The 20,581-nt window shown below is 43.2% G+C and overlaps 1 protein-coding gene across 1 annotated transcript; it reads right to left on the bottom strand.

Annotated features, from left to right (window-relative positions):
• Nucleotides 1-7,928: 7,928 nt before the first annotated feature.
• On the bottom strand, nucleotides 7,929-10,993 carry LOC125523955 (isoflavone reductase homolog). Its single transcript, XM_048689029.1, has 4 exons — nucleotides 10,631-10,993; nucleotides 9,448-9,688; nucleotides 9,159-9,362; nucleotides 7,929-8,145 (listed from the first exon to the last, which is right to left on the bottom strand). Exons 1-4 carry the CDS (start codon nucleotides 10,943-10,945, stop codon nucleotides 7,982-7,984), a joined length of 924 nt encoding a protein of 307 aa, XP_048544986.1. The 5' UTR covers nucleotides 10,946-10,993; the 3' UTR covers nucleotides 7,929-7,981.
• Nucleotides 10,994-20,581: the final 9,588 nt, after the last annotated feature.

The following is a 20,581-nucleotide window of genomic DNA, read 5'->3' as shown; positions in this document are numbered from 1 at the left end:
TTTTGACAAGAAGCAGCTACCAGCTGATTTCATTGATGAAGGGACGGTAATGTTACAAAGCAAATTTAGAGCAAGAAAAAAGGACAATGCTGAAAATGGTGGGGGGACCCGAAGACACAGCCGGACACCAAAGAACAAGAAGCCTAGCTAATCATGGTGGCTTGAATAGGTCTTCCAGCTAAGATTGAACGGAACCGTGACTCACTCAACTCAAGGCTTGTTTTTGCTAACCCCCATCAACCAAACGAGGTTCTCAGCTTGTTTCTGCTAACTAGCTTAGATTTTTTTTTTAACTATGATCATCCAATCTGATTGGAGTTTCACCATAGGGGAAGTGATGGCATCCTCGCCACTTTTGCTCATCTGCTGGTGTGCTTGTCGTCCCCAAAATCCTCCTAAAGTAAATAAAACAACCAGAGTATAAGAGTTTTACGAGGAGGAGGGGGGGGGGGGGGGGGGGGGGGGGGGGTACGAGGACTGTCCGATATACAGCATTTTTCTTGCGTCCCCAACACGCGCAAAGGCCTACTTGGTATTTCCAGAATGAAATGCACAATGCAAATAAACCAAAAGGCGCTCTCTCATTCTCAGATAGTTCTACAGTACCCAAACCGAACTCAAGGAAGGGGAGAGAAAACTTGAGTTTGGTTCCGACGCATTGGACAAAGCTAACTCATCCAGGAATCTCTTGGGCAAACCAACAATTTGGTTCCACTTGTTCCACAATCTGTTTTTCTAGTGAACTGTAACAAGTTCAACAGATGCATCCTTTCCCATCTAACAAAATAACTCAAAGAACAACACTGCAATTTTGGCCACACTAGCCATGAATATTCTGATAAAGGCCGTAGGGGGTAAACCTTCATCGATATTGTACAGATGGCTCTGAATCTCCGTATATCACCCTGTTCCTTTCGACCTTCAAAATCTACACAAAGAGGAGAGGAGCATTGGTTGGTAAGCAACAGGCAAGCCATGGAAACCTAGGAACGAAGGAGGTCAGTTGTATGGAACTTCGTCCCTCGTTTCATGAACACGCAATCAGTGCAATGTAAGGCGCGCGCCGGCGGTGAGTACCTCCTAACTTCCTCTGCACGGACGTAGCGGTCGAGGACTCGAGGGGTGTAAGGGTCGGGATCGATCTAAGCGTGGAAGCTAGGGTTCATGGCGGAATGGGGAAAATTCGATGGCGTGTTTATCCTCCCAACCTCCCTCTGTACTACAGCTATTACAATCGGCCGAAGCCGCCGTCCGTCCAAAGCCAATCCATCCGAACGTTACAAGGGTATTTAAACTACAGCCATTCCGGGCCGGCGTGCCATTTGGGCTTCGTCTTCACCCGAGTGGGCCGCACCGCAGGCCCACGAGAAGTTTTGAACTCTGCCGCTTCTTCTCTGCTTGTCGGATGATGAATAGTGTCGTCACCTATTGTCACTGTTGCCATATCATCTGAAGCGCTACCCGGTGTGCTGACATTCCTCCCTCCTTGAGAGCCGGCTTGACCCCAAGCCGGAGCACGGGGAAACTGCTGCTTCAAATGCTCCAAATCCTCCCAAGTAGCATCTGCAGGAGAAGATTCAGACCAGTGAACTAGCCCTTGGGCAACAGTCTTTTTACCTTGAGATCGCACTCGCTTCTGCAGTATACTGAGAGGAACTTGTATAGCTGCCCTGACTGTAGGCAATGTGTGACTGGGAATCGTCTCTCGAGGTAAAAACTTCTTGAGCTGAGAAACATGAAAGACAGGGTGTAGCCTGCTGTTATTAGGAAGATCCAATCGATAAGCTCGCTCTCCAATGCGCTCCAGGATTGGAAAAGAACCATAATACTTGAAGGCCAGTTTTTTAATTTGCCCTGGAATATAATGACAACTGAGCATAGGGTTGCAGCTTGAGAAAGACACGATCCCCTACTGCAAAAACCCATTCAGTTCTCTTCTTGTCAGCCTGATTTTTCATACGTTGTTGTGCCCTTAACAAGTGTTGTCGAGCTGTTTCTGTGACCGCTTGGCGAGATTGCAACCAGTCTTGCATTTCCAATGGAGCAATTGTATCAGTTGCAGAGATGCCAAAATATCTGGGAGTATACCCATACAAAATTTCAAAAGGAGATTTCCCCAAAGCAGAGTGCCAATTGGAATTGTGCCAGAATTCACACAAAGGCAGCCATTTACTCCATTTGTGTGGTTGAGCACTGATAAAACATCTCAAATAACACTCCACTTGCTGATTTACTCGCTCAGTCTGCCCATCTGTTTCAGGATGATTTGCTGTACTCATATTCAATTGAGTCCCTGTTTTTGCAACTAACAATTTCCAGAACTGACTAGTAAAAAGTGGATCTCTATCAGATATGATCACACTAGGCAGACCATGCAACTTGTAAACATTATCCAAGAACACCTCAGCCACCTTCTGAGCATTGAAAGGATGCTTGAGTGGAATAAAATGACCATATTTAGAAAATTTATCAATCACCACTAAAATGCAGTTGTACTGAGATGACTGGGGAAGACCATTAATAAAATCCATAGACACAGTATCCCAGGCTTTATGTGGAACTGGCAAGGGAGATAACAAGCCAGGATAAGGAACTCTTTCAGGTTTAGCTTTCCGACATATCACACAAGACTGCACCTGTGTTAAGATGAACTTCTTCATTCCAGACCAAGTGAACAGAGCATGAATCCTTCTGTATGTCACTGGAAAACCTGAATGACCCCCCAAAGGGCTATCATGAAAAGCAGAGAAAATTTTCTGATGTAATGCAGGAACAGGGCCAACCCAAATACTCTGCTTATATTTCAGAATACCATTAACCAAACTGTAGGGTGGCTTAGAAGCTGGTTGCACAGCTAGTTGTTGCATAATTGTCAGGGCTCGTTCATCATGTTTATAACTGTCAATAATTTCAACTAACCATGTGGGTTGGCTACTGGAAATGGAAAACAACTGAGAACCATCAGGAGGTCTCTTGGACAGAGCATCGGCTGCACTATTTGCTGTACCTTGTTTGTACTGAATCTGATAATGCAATCCAAGAAGTTTAGCAAGACACCTCTGCTGCCAGATTGTATGCAATCTTTGATCCTGCAAATGAGCCAAACTTCTCTGATCCGTTTTAATAGTGAACTGCTGAACTTGCAAATAAGGCCTCCACTTATCCACTGCCAATAAAATAGCCAAATATTCTTTCTCATATACTGACAGAGCCCTATTCTTGGGTCCCAAAGTTTTACTAAAAAATGCCAGTGGGTGTCCTGTTGCATCAGCACTGCACCAATACCATATTCACAAGCATCAGTCTCAATCATAAAGGGCTTACTAAAATCTGGTAAGGCCAATACAGGAGCAGACAATAAAGCATGCTTAAGTGTGACAAAAGCCTCCTCTGTAACACTGGTCTATACAAAAGGAACTCCTTTCTTAAGCAAATCAGTTAAAGGCCTTGCAATAATCCCATAATGTTTAATGAATTTTCTATAATAACCACTCAAACCAAGAAAACCCCTCACTTCCTTCACATTTTTTGGAGTAGGCCATTGCTGAACAGCCACTATCTTATCAGGGTCAGTGGAAACCCCTTCTGCAGAAATAACATGCCCTAGATATGCTATCTTGGGCTGAGCAAAGTCACATTTAGACATCTTAACCTTCCATTGCTCCTTATGCAAAATAGATAGCACCTCATCCAAATGTTTCCAGTGTTCTTCCAATGTCTTACTGAATATCAGAATATCATCAAAGAAAACCAAGGCAAACTTCCTCAAGACTGGAGACAGATCAAAATTCATTTGCCCTTGAAATGATCCAGGTGCTCCTGTCAGACCCATGCCCATCATAGTAAATTCATAATGTCCATTATGAGTTTAAAATGCAGTCTTATATTCCTCTCCTGGTGCTAATCTGATCTGATAATATCCAGCTTTCAAGTCCAGCTTAGAAAACCAACAGGCTCCTGCAAGTTCATCCAAAAGTTCATCTATTACAGGCATTGGATATTTCCCTTTTTCTGTGATAGCATTGAGTTGTCTATAATCAACTACCATCCTCCAAGTTCCTTCTTCTTTCTTTTTAACTAACAACACAGGAGAAGAAAAAGCACTGTTACTATGCCTAATCATCCCTGAATCCAGCAGCTCTTTAATCTGTTTTTCCAACTCATCTTTCAGATGTGGAGCAATCCTGTAGGGCCTAACAGACACTGGTCTGGCTCCAGGAATCAATGGAATAGTGTGATCCTTAAGTCTTCTAGGAGGTAGTGTAGTTGGATTTTCAAACACTACAGCATGCTTATCCAGCAAAACTTGCAACTCTGGCTGAACAACTTTCTGTTCCACAGGTCTGATCAGAGAGACAGAAAACACTGTAACTGCTACATCTTCAGGTAACAGCCCTTGCAATGTAACTGTATCTCCTTGATAGTAAAAGGACATCCACTTTTGAACCCAATCAATCTGCATAGGACTGTGCTGAGCAAGCCAATCCAGGCCTATAATTCCATCATAACTGGCTAGGGGAAGTAATCAAAAACTAGTAGCAAATTCCACCTGACCACAACTCCAGGAGCAGGATTTTAAAACAGAATCGCATCGCAATGTACCTCCCCCAACTACAGATACTGTCACAGGTTCATGTGTTTGAACATTTGTCAATTTGTGTTGCAAGCTGCTGTCAATGAAAGAATGCGTACTGCCTGAATCAACACGAAAGATAAGTTCCATGCCTTGCAACTCAATCAACAACTGCAAAGTGGGCGCATTAGATTGTTTCCCTACAGCAGCAGCAGACAATTGCATACTACAGACAGACATCTGGTCCTGAATACTGCTATCAGTGGATATTGTTTCTTCCGATTGAATGTGATCAATAAGCTCCTGCACTATGTGCAACTGGACTGACGACTTGCATATATGATCCTTCGACCATTTCTCACCACAAACAAAGCACAGTCCCTTGGACTTTATGATAATTCCTCAAGGCAGACCACTTATCTTCAGTCTGACTTGGTTTCTGAACTTCAACACTTCGTTTGTCTTCAGAAGTGCGATGTTTATACGGTGGCAATGGCAATGGCATTGGCCCTGATCTAGCAGTAGGGACATGATTAATGGGAGTAATGCCTTCACCTAACTCCTCATGCAACAATGCTAAATCATACGCTGCATCCAAATCGCGTGGTTTCTGCAGAGCTACAGCGACACGGACACCAGGTTTAAGTCCATCCAGGAATCTAGTTGTATAGTGCAGGGAATTGGGCGCCTCTTCATACGCAGATAGTTGATCATACAAATCAGCAAAACGCTCCACATAATCTGCTACAGTTGAGGTCTGAGCTATTCTGACCAACTGACGGAGCAATGTCTGATGTTGATTACACCCAAAACGGTTCTGCAGACTCTGACAGAATTCAGACCAACTTGCCTGCGGCTGTCGACGTTGCATCGATTCCAACCAACGAGCAGCAGCACCCTCAAATTGAGTTGTTGCCAGAGAAATCCATCGGTGAGCCGGTGTACACCACAGCCTGAACTGATCTTCACACCGCGTTTGCCCCAGACGCGGATTGGCACCATCAAATCGCGGCAATTCCAGGCGAGCACCAAACGCAAACGAATCAGCAGCATCAAAGGAACTCGACTCACGGCCCAGAGAAGGACGGAACGAAAAATTGGACTCGCGCGCACCTCTGACCGGAGAAGGGACATAAGTATTATGCGCTTTCCCCCGGTAATCGTTGTCGAAGCCGAGGGAATCAGTCGGGCCACCGCCGCGACCATTCCCAGCCACACGCGACGGAGACGGATCTTCCTGCGGAGGAGTACTCCCCTTCAACTGGTCGCCGCGGAGCTGCTCCATCTCCATCAACAACTCGTCTCGGACCCCATCCACGCGCGAAGAGAGCAAGCCGTCGAGGGTCGAGGTATTCGTCGAGATTAGCTTCTCCATGGCCTTGAGGAGATCCGCACCTTGGTCGCGGAAGCGCTTGTCGAGGTCGACCGCGAGATCCGCCCGCAGAAGCTCGTAGACACCGCGCCCATCCTCCGACAGCTTTTCCATCGCCGCCGCTCGTCGCCGAATTCGCCACCGCGTCCCGTGATGATGCTGGGGAAGCGCCAGGACCTCTGAATCTGATACCAATTGTTAGCGTCCCAGGCCCAGCTCCCAACCTCCAGCATATGTTCGGACGTTTCCGATGCGCATCGGACACACCAGTACAAGCAAAGAGCCCACTGCATCCCAAAAGACTAACCTGAAGGGAGTGTGGCACTCCTTCTTATAAGGTGGTCCTAGCCCCCTCCCATATCCGAGGAGGGACTAAAGTCACTGGCAACGCCCAATGGCCAGCGTCTCTGACACCCCACCCCCCTAAACAGGGCGGGCTGGGGCCCAGCTCTGATACCAAGTGTAAGGGTCGGGATCGATCTAAGCGTGGAAGCTAGGGTTCATGGCGGAATATGGAAAATTCGATGGCGTGTTTATCCTCCCAACCTCCCTCTGTACTACAGCTATTACAATCGGCCGAAGCCGCCGTCCGTCCAAAGCCAATCCATCCGAACGTTACAAGGGTATTTAAACTACAGCCATTCCGGGCCGGCGTGCCATTTGGGCTTCGTCTTCACCCGAGTGGGCCGCACCGCAGGCCCACGAGAAGTTTTGAACTCTGCCGCTTCTTCTCTGCTTGTCGAATGATGAATAGTGTCGTCACCTGTTGTCGCTGTTGCCATATCATCTGAAGCGCTACCCGCTGTGCTGACAAGGGGGAACGAACTGGCGGGAGACGTGCGGCGGCGGTTGCAACCCTAGTTGCCGCCGCAGCGCCGCCGCCCGATGCCGCGGCCTATGCCTGTCCACTCAGTTCTTCCAGAGCGTTGGGATTGGGTCGCACGCCGCCGCCGCGGCGAAGTGGGCCCCTCTGTGAGGGAAAACGGGAGGCAGGCCACGGCGGCCGCTATCCTCTACCTGGGCCGACCAAAGTTGTTTCCCCGTTTCTTTTCCTTTTATTCTCTTCTAACTCTTTTATTTAAAATAAAATAACTAGTATTTCTCAAAAATAATAATTAAAATAACTAGTATAAACAACTTCCTCCGTTCCTAAATATAAGTCTTTTAGAGATTCCACTATAGACTACATATGAAGCAAAATGAGTGAACCTATACTCTAAAAAACGTCTATATACATCTGATTGTAGTCTTTATAGTGAAATCTCTAAATGGACTTATATTTAGGAACGGAGGGAGTAGATAATACCTCGTGTGTTGTTGTAGGAATCAGTTGCAATATATTTAAATTAGATTTTTTGACATACTCAATTAGATTTCATTGGGTGTAATATAATATTTAGATTGATAACATGTGAACAAAATTTAAAATACATATGGCTTATTATATTTGATTATGTATAATTGCAAAATATTTATTGGATATACATAGAATAATAGAATGAAAAATGTTCCACTTGCATGTGTTGCATGTGGTGGTGGCATTGTTGCATGTAGAGGAAAATTATATAGTGGGTTGTAGCTATTTAAGAATAGATGATATGTGTGCACAAGACAAGTACAACACATATTAAGGTAAGCCAAAACCTTTTTCTTCATGAATAGTATAAAACAATTTTTTTTGACATATATGTGGTGTGCTGCGTCTGCTGATAAAGGTAATTAAGGTTTATACGTGTTATAGTTATTTGCACCTCCATATGTGCTGTAGTGAACCCATTTTTTTCCTCACGAATATAAAACCACTTCTTCTTCTTTTTTAACCACGTGACACATGTGGTAAGCAATCCAAACAATTCAAAAAAAAAACACTTCTTTTCTACTCCTTCTGTACCTAAATATATGACGTTCTAGTAGGCTAGTTTGCCTACCAAAACGTTAGCGTACTAAGAACGTCATATATTTAGGTGTGGTGGGAGTAACATATGTGGTGTGCAACGTCTGCTGGTAAGGTAGTTAAGGTTCATACATTTTCTTAATTACAAATAACGTTTCATGTAGTCCTCCATGCTGGTGCAGCGAACCTCCGGGTAGAGTAGAGAAGCTTCCTCTCCATCCTCCCCTATATCAAAGTTTGTCGAGCAACCCTCGTAGAAAATGTGGTGGAAGTGCCCCACCGCCATCTGATTTGTAATGTCCGTACCTTCATAGTACAAGTAGAATAGTGTCAACCGCGAATTTGCTTGTAAATTGGGTAAACTTGTGTTTCAAGTATCCTAGTAGTTTCTATTTAACAATATAAAATATTTACCATCCTTGATTACGAATCTTAGATAGTAAAAAGTTAAACAATTGTTGAATAGCATAATGTAAAACAAAAATCTTATTTAGAAGGCAGACATACTTAACGTTTTTATTTAATTTGTGTTTGTTTATATGAGACCACCTGCATAAGTTTGTAGATCAGTTTTTATCATGGCATGGCTATTAGTCTGAGTTTGAATTTTTGGTCATGACCAATTTAGTTTGCAATTATCACCTAACTAATTTAGATAGATTTCTTATATACATATATCAATGGTGAAGTTTGACTACACAATTTTGAAAACAACATCTCTTCTGAATGGAGGTAACATTAAGTAATTTGATATTATAACTTATTGAAGTGGATGAAAATCAGGTATTTAGTAATATTTTGTAATTCCACATTTCCTCAAGATAATTTTCTCTGAGCATCCAATGATCTAAAGATCACATTAAGAACATGTTATACAATAGTTTGTCTTTCATGTTATCGCTGGCAATTAATGATTGTGTATATTGAAAGAAAATATGTGGTGATTGAAATAACAAGAAATCGTGTGACTGGAAATGACTTCCTGTGGACAAGAGGATAACATGTGTTCTTAGGTGGTAAAAGAGCATTCCTTCAAGAGAAGTGTAACATAATGTCGTTGTATATAACCTAAGATAACTTTCTCCTACGATGATTTTTTTTTGTAGAACTTTGTACATAGTAAAAACAATTGAACGTTCATAATGCCATTGTACCTACTAATCATGTGCGTTTTACTGTATTTCTCAAAAAATGTAAAAGGATAAAACAAAATTGGAAATGTTTGACCAGAAAATCTGTGGACATTTGATCTTTTTTATGCTACTAAAGCTGGCATCTTTAATAATTTAGCTTTAGCCAAATAGACGATTCTCTCTTACCTTCCATTGACGCCAAGAATTCATCAGACGGAATGGGAATTCTCTCAAGGACTTCTCCTGAGAGCTTTTCCCATTTGGCAATCAGCTCAGTTTGACTAAGGATGTTTTCTGGGGGCCTTAGGTATATTGTCTTGTTCAAGGCCCTAGGATCATCAATGGACTTGATGGTGTATGTTGCGACATCATCTTCGTCCATGAATATCACTGCATTGCACAATACAACTATATACTGTCAGAGGTGGGATTACTGCATCATTATGGTTTGAACACAAATGTTCATGGTTATGACCTTTGACGTTGCCATCTCCGTACACTTGAACTTTCTCTTTGGGCGGGAGAAGGGTGCGCATTTGAGAGAGATTAGGAACAAAGAAAGCAGCAAAGCAGTTAGCGGAAACATAGGTGTGTGGAATGTTTGCTTCTTCTATTGCCCTTCTTATCTCCATCTTTTCGTCAAATGTGATCCTTCCTGGTTCTAGAGCGTGCCCCATCCTCGCTGGGTCGATGCCGAATTCAGATGGTAGGAAACGCTGCATGCAGAATTGTAATATTATATTATTTTCGTCCCCAATTATTTGTCTTAGATTTGTCTAGATACGAATGTATTTGACACTAAAACATGTCCATATACATCCATATTTAGACAAATACTCTCTCCGTCCCATAATATTTAAGACGTTTTTTAACACTACACTAGCTAGTGCCAAAAAACTTCCTACATTATGGGACGGACAGAGTATAATACAAGTAGTACTACGTAGTATTATGTTTGTATGAGTGCACCTGCACGGCACTTCATAGTTACTGTCGTTTTCAGCAACTTCAGAAAATAAATAAATAATCCAAACTTATAGTCCTAGCATTTCACTTTCCCTCTTCCTCTCATGTCCTGACACCAAATTCAGGTATACAATTCATAAGAATAGCTGACTTTTAAGGTCTCCCAATGACTAACCCTCAAACCTGACAACGAGGTTTGCTTGGGTACACCCACTGTAGCCACGATGGTGATTAAAGGTGGGAGACATTCATTGGATTTTAAATCTACACTGCTGATCTGCATTGAAATTCTTTAAAACTTTTTTAAACGGATGTACTAAAGCAACTTGCAACTTTATTCTTGCATTTTTAAGCAGGCGGCTTATTTAGTCTTTACCTGCTGAGAACCGGAAACATGTGAAAAATCAGTGTCAGACTTGCAAAGCTAAAGTTGAGGAAATTTCTTCCGGAATAATCTTAATAAAGACAGTTGCTTCAGGGTATTTGTTACTGAGGAGATGGGAATCTCCCATGGAGTGATACAGAGGTGGCGCCGTTGTCGCCAACGTCAGACTACCGCAGAGAGGTGGCTTCTTCCCAGTCAATCTTTTCGTGTTTTCAAGATCTCAGAAAAGGGATCGACCGATCTCTAGGAATTTGACTGATCCATATGTCTAAATATAGTAGCTCCGCGAGTTAATTAAGCGACTGACCTTGATATTTCCAGCTTCTTTGATGGCCTCCACTAGCTTGAGCTGCAGCAGGAATTGAAGGCCGGAGATGGCCGACACCACCACGTCCACCTGCTTCACGGCGGCGACGAGGCTCCGGTGGTCCTCCATCGACGCCTCGATGAGGAGCGCTCCATGCGCTTTGAACGACAGGAGCAGCTGGAGCTTATCGATGTTGAGGCCGATCTCCGGCCGCATCAGGATAAAGGTACGGTGGCCATGGGCTAAGCTCGCCCGCACAATCCTCCTGCCGATGTATCCTGTGCCACCAACTACAAGAACTTTACTCTTCTCCATGCCTCAAGCACAGATCAGAATGAGGTGGTTGCTACAGACCTTGGGGCTATGTGGGCACAAAAGTTCAATGTTGATGGGTCTGAGTGGACTCTTCGTTGTAGTATTCAGTTACAAGACATAGAGAGATGTGCCTCCTAGAAAAAGCAGACATGAAAAAAAATACTTTTCTACAATCTCATGTTCCTCGGGTAGTATATATTAAGATTGACCGCCACAAGCGTTAGATGACGCGCGAGACAGCCGTCCGATCACTCGCCGCATGAGCCGCAACCTTTGCAACAAGGTCCATGTTGCGATGAATCAATTAGATTGACCGCCACAGGCGTTAGATGACGCGCGAGAGAGCCGTCCGCCGCGACCTTTGCAACAAAGACTGTTGCGCTCGGGAGCTTTGCAACATGGACCTTGTTGCACGCGTGTCATTGGGTAACGCACGAGTCTTTAATCACCCATTGCATCATGGACCATGGTGCGATCGATATATTGCAACACGGGCCATGTTGCGATCACCTCTAGCTTGCATGATGTGGGGTTTACCATTCATTTGCAACATGGACCATGTTGTGGTCATCTATTGCGACATGGACCATGTTGCGATCATCTTCAGCAATGACGATTGAGCAGGAAGCATGCTACAGCTCCACCTCTTGCAACATGACACATGCTGCAAATAACGGCCATCCCAATTGGCCTTTTGTGGAGCCTGATACCGCGACAGTGAGGAAACAATGTCTTCTGGCCGGGCCTCTACGCCAACACCATGGTCCTTGCGGTGCCACAAGCATTTGTGGATGTCGAAGCCATGAAGAAGAAAGAGAAGAGTTGAGAGAGATACGAAGTAGTTGGTGGGAAAGAAAAGGACAAGGCATGTGGGAGATGGTGTGCGGCGAGATGTATGGTGCAGACAAATCTGAAAGCAAGGGATGAAGCGGCATGTCAGACCACATAGACAAGTCCCAGGTAACAAAGGCAGTCTACACAGCTACGTTATGAGTCAGCTGAATATGATCATTTCTCATATATTAAGGTACATCACAAATAATTGAGCCGTTAGTCGCTTTATTTTTCAAAAAAGGGTTAACCTCCCACCTCTGCATCAATCGAATAAAAAATCACTCAATTAAGTATTCAAAGTTTACAAGCATCCATAAAGTCGCAAAAGCAAACAAAAAAGTCAAAGACTAGATGGGATTGGAATCGATCATGAACAGGCTAAACATGTTTGGTGTCTTATCAAGAATCCAGCTTCTCTATGTGCTACTATTCTGATAGTCGAATATTATCCTCAAGGTGATTTGTTGAACACTAATCTAGAGATCTTTTACAGTACATCAAATAATATGAGCCGTCTATTTTTAGTTATTCAATGAACTAGATCCACCAATACTACTAGACAAAATCAATAGTATTTTTTGGTTAAAGGATATAATTGGAAGACACAAAATAAATACACAAACTCTAAATTCATTGAGAAGCTGGGTGTTTTCTTCTTCTACTTTGACTGGACATGATCTATCCAATGCCGAGAGGGGCCAGATCCAGCCAAGTACTTTCCGGCAAAGATGAGATGCAACGAAGACGATTGCACATAGTCGACCAATCCTCTTGCCGGCTGGTAGTTTTGGCCAAGGAAATCATCGTGTACAAAAGAGGTAAATACACTGCGAGTCTTAAAATTTGCACGTGACATTCAGTTTGATGCATAAACTTGTAAAATACGTAATTCTAGTTATTGAACTTGTGCGGGCATACAAATACGGTCATGTATCCCTTACGCGGGCGTATCGAGTCTTGCTTGGCATACTAGTGTGGACAAGGCCCATTGTCAGCGACAAATGGTACTCAGCACAACATGTATTTGCATAAAACACCCTTGCCTTTTTTATTTGCAGATTGCAGGGGAAAAACCATCGTTGGTAGGAAAAAGAAGGCCCCTGTGAGGGCCAAATAGAGAAGCGGGATTGGGGATCGAACTCGCTAGTCTAGGTAGGCACAAAAAGAAGCTGACCATTGCAAGAGGAACATTTCCATGTCTATAAGAAGAGATACAATTTTAGTTCTACTGAAAACGTCCGGGTTATCAACTAAATATCTGCCATGCACATGATCTTACTTTTTTTTGCGAGGGGACGTGACTTAATACAAGTAAAATGTAGAATCGACAGTTTATTAAATATACACTTGTGTATTACATAAAAAATATTTAGTTATTATACACTCGTGGCTTATATTTAAAATGTACAAAATGATTAATACAACATTTACTAAATATTTATGAGTATTCACTTGTTTATAATTTTTACTCATGACTTATATTAAGAAATAATATATAATTTACAAATTAGACACGATTAAATATTCATACCAAAAATTTATAATTTAAATTATGAATATTTTTAATTATACAGACATTGAATTATAAAAATGTGTTATAATTATTGAAATGATTTATAATTATAATAATATTTACAATAGTAATTTTTAAAATATTTGTACTATTATACAAACATTTTTTATAATACATAAATATTATTTTAAAATAATACATGAACAAAATTTTCTGCTCCACGAATTTCTACAAAACAAATAGGTAAAATTATACAAACATTTTTTAATTATGAATATTTTTGAAAATATTTTACGAATTTCAGAAAAACTCACATTTTTTATAATTATGAATATTTGTATTATAATTGTACAAAGATTTTTACAATTTTTAAGCATTTTTTAAACTAATACATGAACAATATTTGCAAAAAAATTATTGCTGAGATTATAATTTAAATAGTATGTATCTATTAATTTGTAAAAAATAAACAGATGCAAGTTAGGCCGCACAAACTGGAGCCCATTTCTGCTACACAAGCTGGTATCTCCAACCCACCAGGGTTCAAATCCTGGTGCTCGCATTATTCCTGGATTTATTTCAGGATTTTCGGCGATGCGCTTTCAGTGGGAGGAGACGTTCCCGTCGACGACGAGGCGCCTACGGTGATTTCGTAAATCTCAAAATGATGTGCCGGCTCAGTCTTTCAGAGGTGCTCATAGGGGTAGGTTGTGCGTGTGTGCGTTTATAGGGGTGAGTGTATGTGCGTGTATATGAGCGCTTGTTTCTGTACTGATGCTCAAAACAAAGCTCCTTTGTTATAGTACATTATCACACAGTTATCCTATGTAATAATGTAAACATATACAATCCTTGGTTGAAGGGAGTTGGATTCTTTAATATTGAGAAAGAAAGTTAGAGAAGCTACAGTATCCTAATTTTTCTTTTTCTATCATATGATTAAGACTAACATGACTTAAATTAATTTGCAAATTGATAATCTACTGTGTATATTTATAGTAATTACATACAAACAAATGGTGGTGAATAAAAATAATTTTAAATTATTTACATTTATAGTAAATACAGATAGTAAACAACCTGATAACTACCTACTAACAGGCTCTAACTTCCCTTCTTTATTTTACACTAAGCTAGTATTGTAGCACCGTGACTTTCTTTCATGTTAGAAGATCATGTTCCTGTGTGAAGTGGCTTGGACGACTTGTATGCTAGCCTTGGCGCTGGTAGGAGACCTGCAGACACATTTTTCATGTTAAATTCTCTCTAGATTGACAAGCAGGACCCACCAGTTATTACTTTTTCCACAAATAAAAATGGCGAGGGGACTTTGTGCAAAAAAGCCGAGCACCATCTATCGCTGACAGTGGGCCCTGTCCACCATGGCGTGCCAACCAAGCACCAGATACGTCCGTGTATGGGACATGTTACTGTATTTGCACGCCCGCGCAAGTTCGATGATTAGAATCACGTATTTTACAAGTTTGTGCACCAAACTAACCATCACGTATAGGTTCTAAGACCCTCAGTGTATTTACCTCTGTATAAAATACAAAACTAGCCTAGCTAGTCTCCCTGATTGATTGATAATGTCCGGACATAGTAGTACATACAGGAACAACCGATTGCTTTCTGACGATAACGCGTACATACACAAGCAGGCGGCTACAACCGCTCCGCACAAGCAACACAGACACACGACACCCATTGATTCTCGCCGGAACACGTCAGTTGATCAGCATGATCTCATCGACACAATTAGGAGTCCACACGGCCTATGTGAAGCAGCCATGGCACCGGTCGCTGCCATTGGATGCAGCGCGCAAGGCAGAGGCGTCGGGGGACGCGAGCCTCAAGTCAGATGGAGCTCTAGGAGCGCCGCCGCCGCCAATTATGACGCTGTAGCAATGGCCCCGTGGCCCGTTGGTTTCGTCGAGAATCCCGACTGGAGCTTCCATTTGAAGGGCAGGAGCCTGGCGTCCTCAACGGCGGTAGCTCCTTTGTCAACGCCATTAGGGCTAACATAGATGATATGATCTCTGGAATATGATTGATTGTTGGAGAGGCGGCGCAGATGACCGGGGACAGCAATGGCGAGGCCTGGCGAGTGGCGAGGGTAGTCACGTCGAGTGATTTCAGAAATTACGAAGAAAAATGGACAAAACTACCCAACTAATCAATGGCTGAGATTATTCTATACTACTCGGTCTTAGAGGTAGTACGGCGTACCGTAAAAAATCTCTTAATCCAAAGAAGGATTCGTCTTTCACCTGGCAAAGTATTATGGCGGATGTGAGTTCTCTGAAACGTGGCCACAATTGACTAGTAAGGAATGATCAAAATATCAATATTTGGGAGGATGCCTGGATCCCAGATTGTCAAACCACTCGTCTCTCTTCCTTCCGTTCACAAGACCCCCCCTACCAATCCTCTTTTTTCTCCTCTCCACTTCGACTATACTCCATTATTTCTCGTTGTCCTCTAGCTCAGCTACGTACAACAAGCAAGCAGCATGTACCCTGCTGAGGTCGCCACTGTTTTTCTCCCTACGGCGTACTTGCCGCCACCTGCAAACGTAACCATTCTCTATTGTACCATTGGCAAATAACAAACTAAAGAAGTTAAAGGCGCCACTGTTTTTTTAAGTGTGACTTGTTAACTGAGGTGTGTTCCTTACAAAGGACACCCGACCAAAAAGTAAGACATATTGTTTCTGTGAGAACGGCGAGAGAATAACACATCTTATATTCTACCAATGCATGTTTGGGCGCGCTACGTGGTTAGTCATCTAGGTTGCATTTACCTTGTACCCGACATGCAAGGTTGCCAACATGTTTGGTAATTGGTTACACCGGATTAATGTACTGCAAAATGCCTACACTGGTAGATAACTTGTAGTGGAGACAAAATTCTGCCAGTAAAACCATATCATTTTTAGTGTAAGGGCCTCTTTGATTCGCAAGATTTTGAAAACACAGGAATACAAAAAATAGTATTGAAGTGGCATGCCAATTTGGATCTTATAGGATTAGTAATGAGTGGTTGATGCCATAGAAAAAACAAAAAAATTATAAAAAGAGATTGGGTGAATGTTAGATTTCTTGTGAAATGTAGTACAAAAGACTTCATAGGAAAAATTTCTATGGGACCCAATCCTATGAATCAAAGGACCAACGTAGGAAAAATTCTTAAGGATTTCAATACTCCAAAATCCTATAGAATTCATTTGAATCAAAGGAGCCCTAAAAGTATCTCCAGCTGTTGCCCCCCCCCCAGGGGGCTTGAAAAATCTCCGCCCGGGGGCGAGCCAGCGCTAAAATCGGCTTGGGGGCGATTGGGTTCCCAGCCGCCGCCCCCAGGTCACCCCAGGCGCTGATATCGGCCCATTTTTTGCGCAAATTTGCCCACTTCCGGCGCAGAATCGGCCCGCCATTGGCACAAATCGGCCCATATTCGCCGTGCTTCGGCGCAAATTCAACAGAAGTTATTTTTTATCACATAGTTCATCACAGAAAATCAATAGAAATCAAATAGTTCAATACAAATTATATAGTTCAACAAATAAAAACTCATATTTCATCACACGTCGAGCTAGGCATTTCCCTTGAGCCTCCATAGGTGCTCCACCAGATCCTACTGCAGTTGTCGATGCACCTGTGGGTCTCGGATCTCCTGACGCATATTGAGGAAGGCAGTCCTGAAGGAAATATGCCCTAGAGGCAATAATAAAGTTGTTATTTTATATTTCCTTATATCATGATAAATGTTTATTATTCATGCTAGAATTGTATTAATCGAAAACTTGATAAATGCGTGGATACATAGACAAAACATCGTGTCCCTAGTAAGCCTCTACTAGACTAGCTCGTTAATCAAAGATGGTTAAGTTTCCTAACCATAGACATGTGTTGTCATTTGATGAACGGGATCACATCATTAGGAGAATGATGTGATGGACAAGACCCATCTGTTAGCTTAGCATAATGATCGTTCAGTTTTATTGCTATAGCTTTCTTCATATCATATACATATTCCTTTAACTATGAGATTATGCAACTCCCGGATACCGAAGGAATACCTTGTGTGCTATCAAACGTCACAACGTAACTGGGTGATTATAAAGATGCTCTACATGTATCTCCGAAGGTGTTTGTTGGGTTGGCATAGATCAAGATTAGGATTTGTCACTCCGTGTATCGGAGAGGTATCTCTGGGACCTCTCGATAATGCACATCACTATAAGCCTTGCGAGCAATGTGACTAATGAGTTAGTTATGGGATGATGCATTATAGAACGAGTAAAGAGACTTACCGGTAACGAGATTGAACTATGTATGAGGATATCGACGATCGAATCTCGGGCAAGTAACATGTCGATGACAAAGGGAATGACGTATGTTGTTATTGCGGTTTGACCGATAAAGATCTTCGTAGGATATGTAGGAACCAATATGAGAATCCAGGTTCCGTTGTTGGTTATTGATCGGAGATGTGTCTTGGTCATGTCTACATAGTTCTCGAACCCATAGGGTCCGCACACTTAACGTTCGATGACGATTTGTATTATGAGTTATGTGTTTTGGTGACTGAAGATTGTTCGGAGTAACGGATGAGATCACAGACATGAAGAGGAGTCTCAAAATGGTCGAGAGGTAAAGATTGATATATTGTACGATAGTATTTGGACACCGGAATGGTTTCGGGACGTTTCGGGTATTTATCGGAGTACCGAGGGGTTATCGGAACCCCCAGGAAAGTAATGGGCCAACATGGGCCATAGGGGAGAGAGAGGGGAGCCCACAAGGGGTGCCCCCCCATTGGGATGCGAATTGGACAAGGGGAAGGGGGTGCGGCCCCCTTTCCTTTCCCCTCTCCCTCTCCTTTCCTCTTTCCCTCTCCCTCTCCTTCCCTTTTCCCCTCTGATAGAAAGGAAAGGGGGCCGACTAGGATTGGGAGTCCTAGCCGGTTTCCCCCCTTATGGCGCGCCCCTTGTGGCCGGCCTCCTCCCCTCCTCCTTTATATACGGGAGCAGGGGGCACCCCATAGCACAACAGTTATTCTCTTAGCCGTGTGTGGTGCCCACCTCCACAATTTACTCCTCCGGTCATAGCATCGTAGTGCTTAGGCGAAGCCTTGCGCGGATCACATAACCATCACCATCACCACGCCGTCGTGCTGACAAACTCTCCCTCGACCCTCTGCTGGATCAAGAGTTCGAGGGACGCCATTGAGCTGAACGTGTGTTGAACTTGGAGGTGTTGTACGTTCGGTACTTGATCGGTTGGTGTTGGGGAACGCAGTAGTTTCAAAATTTTCCTACACACACACAAGATCCATCTAGGTGATGCATAGCAACGAGGGGAAGAGTGTTGTCCACGTACCCTCGTAGACCGAAAGCGGAAGAGTTATGACAACGCGGTTGATGTAGTCGTACGTCTTCACGGTCCGACCGATCCTAGCACCGAAGATACAACACCTCCGCGATCTGCACATGTTCAGCTCGGTGACGTCCCAGAACTCTAGATCCAGCTGAGGTCGAGGGAGAGTTTCGCCAGCACGACAGCGTGATGACGGTGACGATGAAGTTACCGACACAGGGCTTCGCCTAATCTCTACAATGATATGACCGAGGTGGAAATCTGTGGAGGGGGGCACCGCACACGGCTAAAACAATCAACTTGTGTGTCTATGGGGTGCCCCCTCCCTGTATATAAAGGAGTGGAGGAGGGGGAGGGCCGGCCCTCTATGGCGCGCCCAAGGGGGGGAGTCCTACTCGGTGGGAGTAGGATTCCCCCTTTCCCTTGTTGGAGTAGGAGAGAAGGAAGGGGGAGAGAGGGAGAAGGAAAGGGAGGCCGCCCCCCACCCCAATTCGGATTGGGCTTGGGGGGGGCACCTTGGCCACCTCCTCCTCTCTTCCCACTAAGGTCCACACACTCCCGGGGGGTTCCGGCAACCCCCGGTACTCCGTTAAATGCCCGAACTCACTCGGAACCATTCCGATGTCCAAACTGAAGGAAATATGCCCTAGAGGCAATAATAAAGTTGTTATTTATATTTCCTTATATCATGATAAATGTTTATTATTCATGCTAGAATTGTATTAACTGGAAACTTAGTACATGTGTGAATACATAGACAAACAGAGTGTCACTAGTATGCCTCTACTTGACTAGCTTTTAATCAAAGATGGTTAAGTTTCCTAGCCATGGACAAAGAGTTGTCATTTGATAAGCGGGATCACATCATTAGAGAATGATGTGATTGATTTGACCCATCCGTTAGCTTAGCACGATGATCGTTATAGTTTCATTGCTACTGCTTTCTTCATGACTTATACATGTTCCTCACACTATGAGATTATGCAACTCCCGAATACCGGAGGAACACCTTGTGTGCTATCAAATGTCACAACGTAACTGAGTGATTATAAAGATGCTCTACAGGTGTCTCAGGTGGTGTTTGTTGAGTTGGCATAGATCAAGATTAGGATTTGTCACTCCGTGTATCGGAGAGGTATCTCTGGCCCCTCTCGGTAATGCACATCAGTATAAGCCTTGCAAGCATTGTGATAATGAGTTAGTTGTGGGAGGATGCATTACGGAATGAGTAAAGAGACTTGTCGGTAACGAGATTGAACTAGGTATTGAGATACCGACGATCGAATCTTGGGCAAGTAACATACCGATGACAAAGGGAACAACGTATATCGTTATGCGGTTTGACCGATAAAGATCTTCGTAGAATATGTGGGAGCCAATATGAACATCCAGGTTCCGCTATTGGTTATTGACCGGAGACGTGTCTCGGTCATGTGATGACGAAAACGATTCCCAAGCTCTTCGTGATGCTGAAATTGACGAAGGTAGAAATCAAGAAAAGCATCAAATGTTGATGGTTGACAAGACCACTAGTTTCAAGTAAAAGGGCAAGGGAAAGAAAGGGAACTTCAAGAAGAATGGTAAGCAAGTTGCCACTCCCATGAAGAAGCCCAAAGCTAGACCTAAGCCTGAGACTGAGTGCTTCTACTGCAAAGGGACTAGTCACTGGAAGCGGTACTACCCTAGATACTTGGCGGATAAGAAGGATGGAAAAGTGAACAAAAGTATATTTGATTAACATGTTATTGATGTGTACTTTACTAGTGTTTATAGCAACCCCTCGGTATTTGATACTGGTTCAGTTGCTAAGAGTAGTAACTCGAAACAGGAGTTGCAAAATGAACAGAGACTAGTTAAGGGCGAGGTGATGATGTGAGTTGGAAGTGATTCAAGGTTGATAAGATCAGCATG

Source organism: Triticum urartu, chromosome 7, assembly GCF_003073215.2.
Source record: "Triticum urartu cultivar G1812 chromosome 7, Tu2.1, whole genome shotgun sequence".
NCBI classification, from domain to species: domain Eukaryota; kingdom Viridiplantae; phylum Streptophyta; class Magnoliopsida; order Poales; family Poaceae; genus Triticum; species Triticum urartu.
Note: the sequence above shows the minus strand (reverse complement) of the source record. Positions and strands in the feature narration are given on the sequence as shown.

Excerpts from the sequence above, each read along its gene's own strand:
- LOC125523955 (XM_048689029.1), bottom strand. The coding sequence starts at position 10,945 with ATGGAGAAGAGTAAAGTTCTTGTAGTTGGTGGCACAGGATACATCGGC. Across the intron at positions 9,689-10,630 it reads AAGAAGCTGGAAATATCAAG|CGTTTCCTACCATCTGAATT; the intron begins GTCAGTCGCTTA and ends TTCTGCATGCAG. Across the intron at positions 9,363-9,447 it reads CGGAGATGGCAACGTCAAAG|TGATATTCATGGACGAAGAT; the intron begins GTCATAACCATG and ends TGTGCAATGCAG.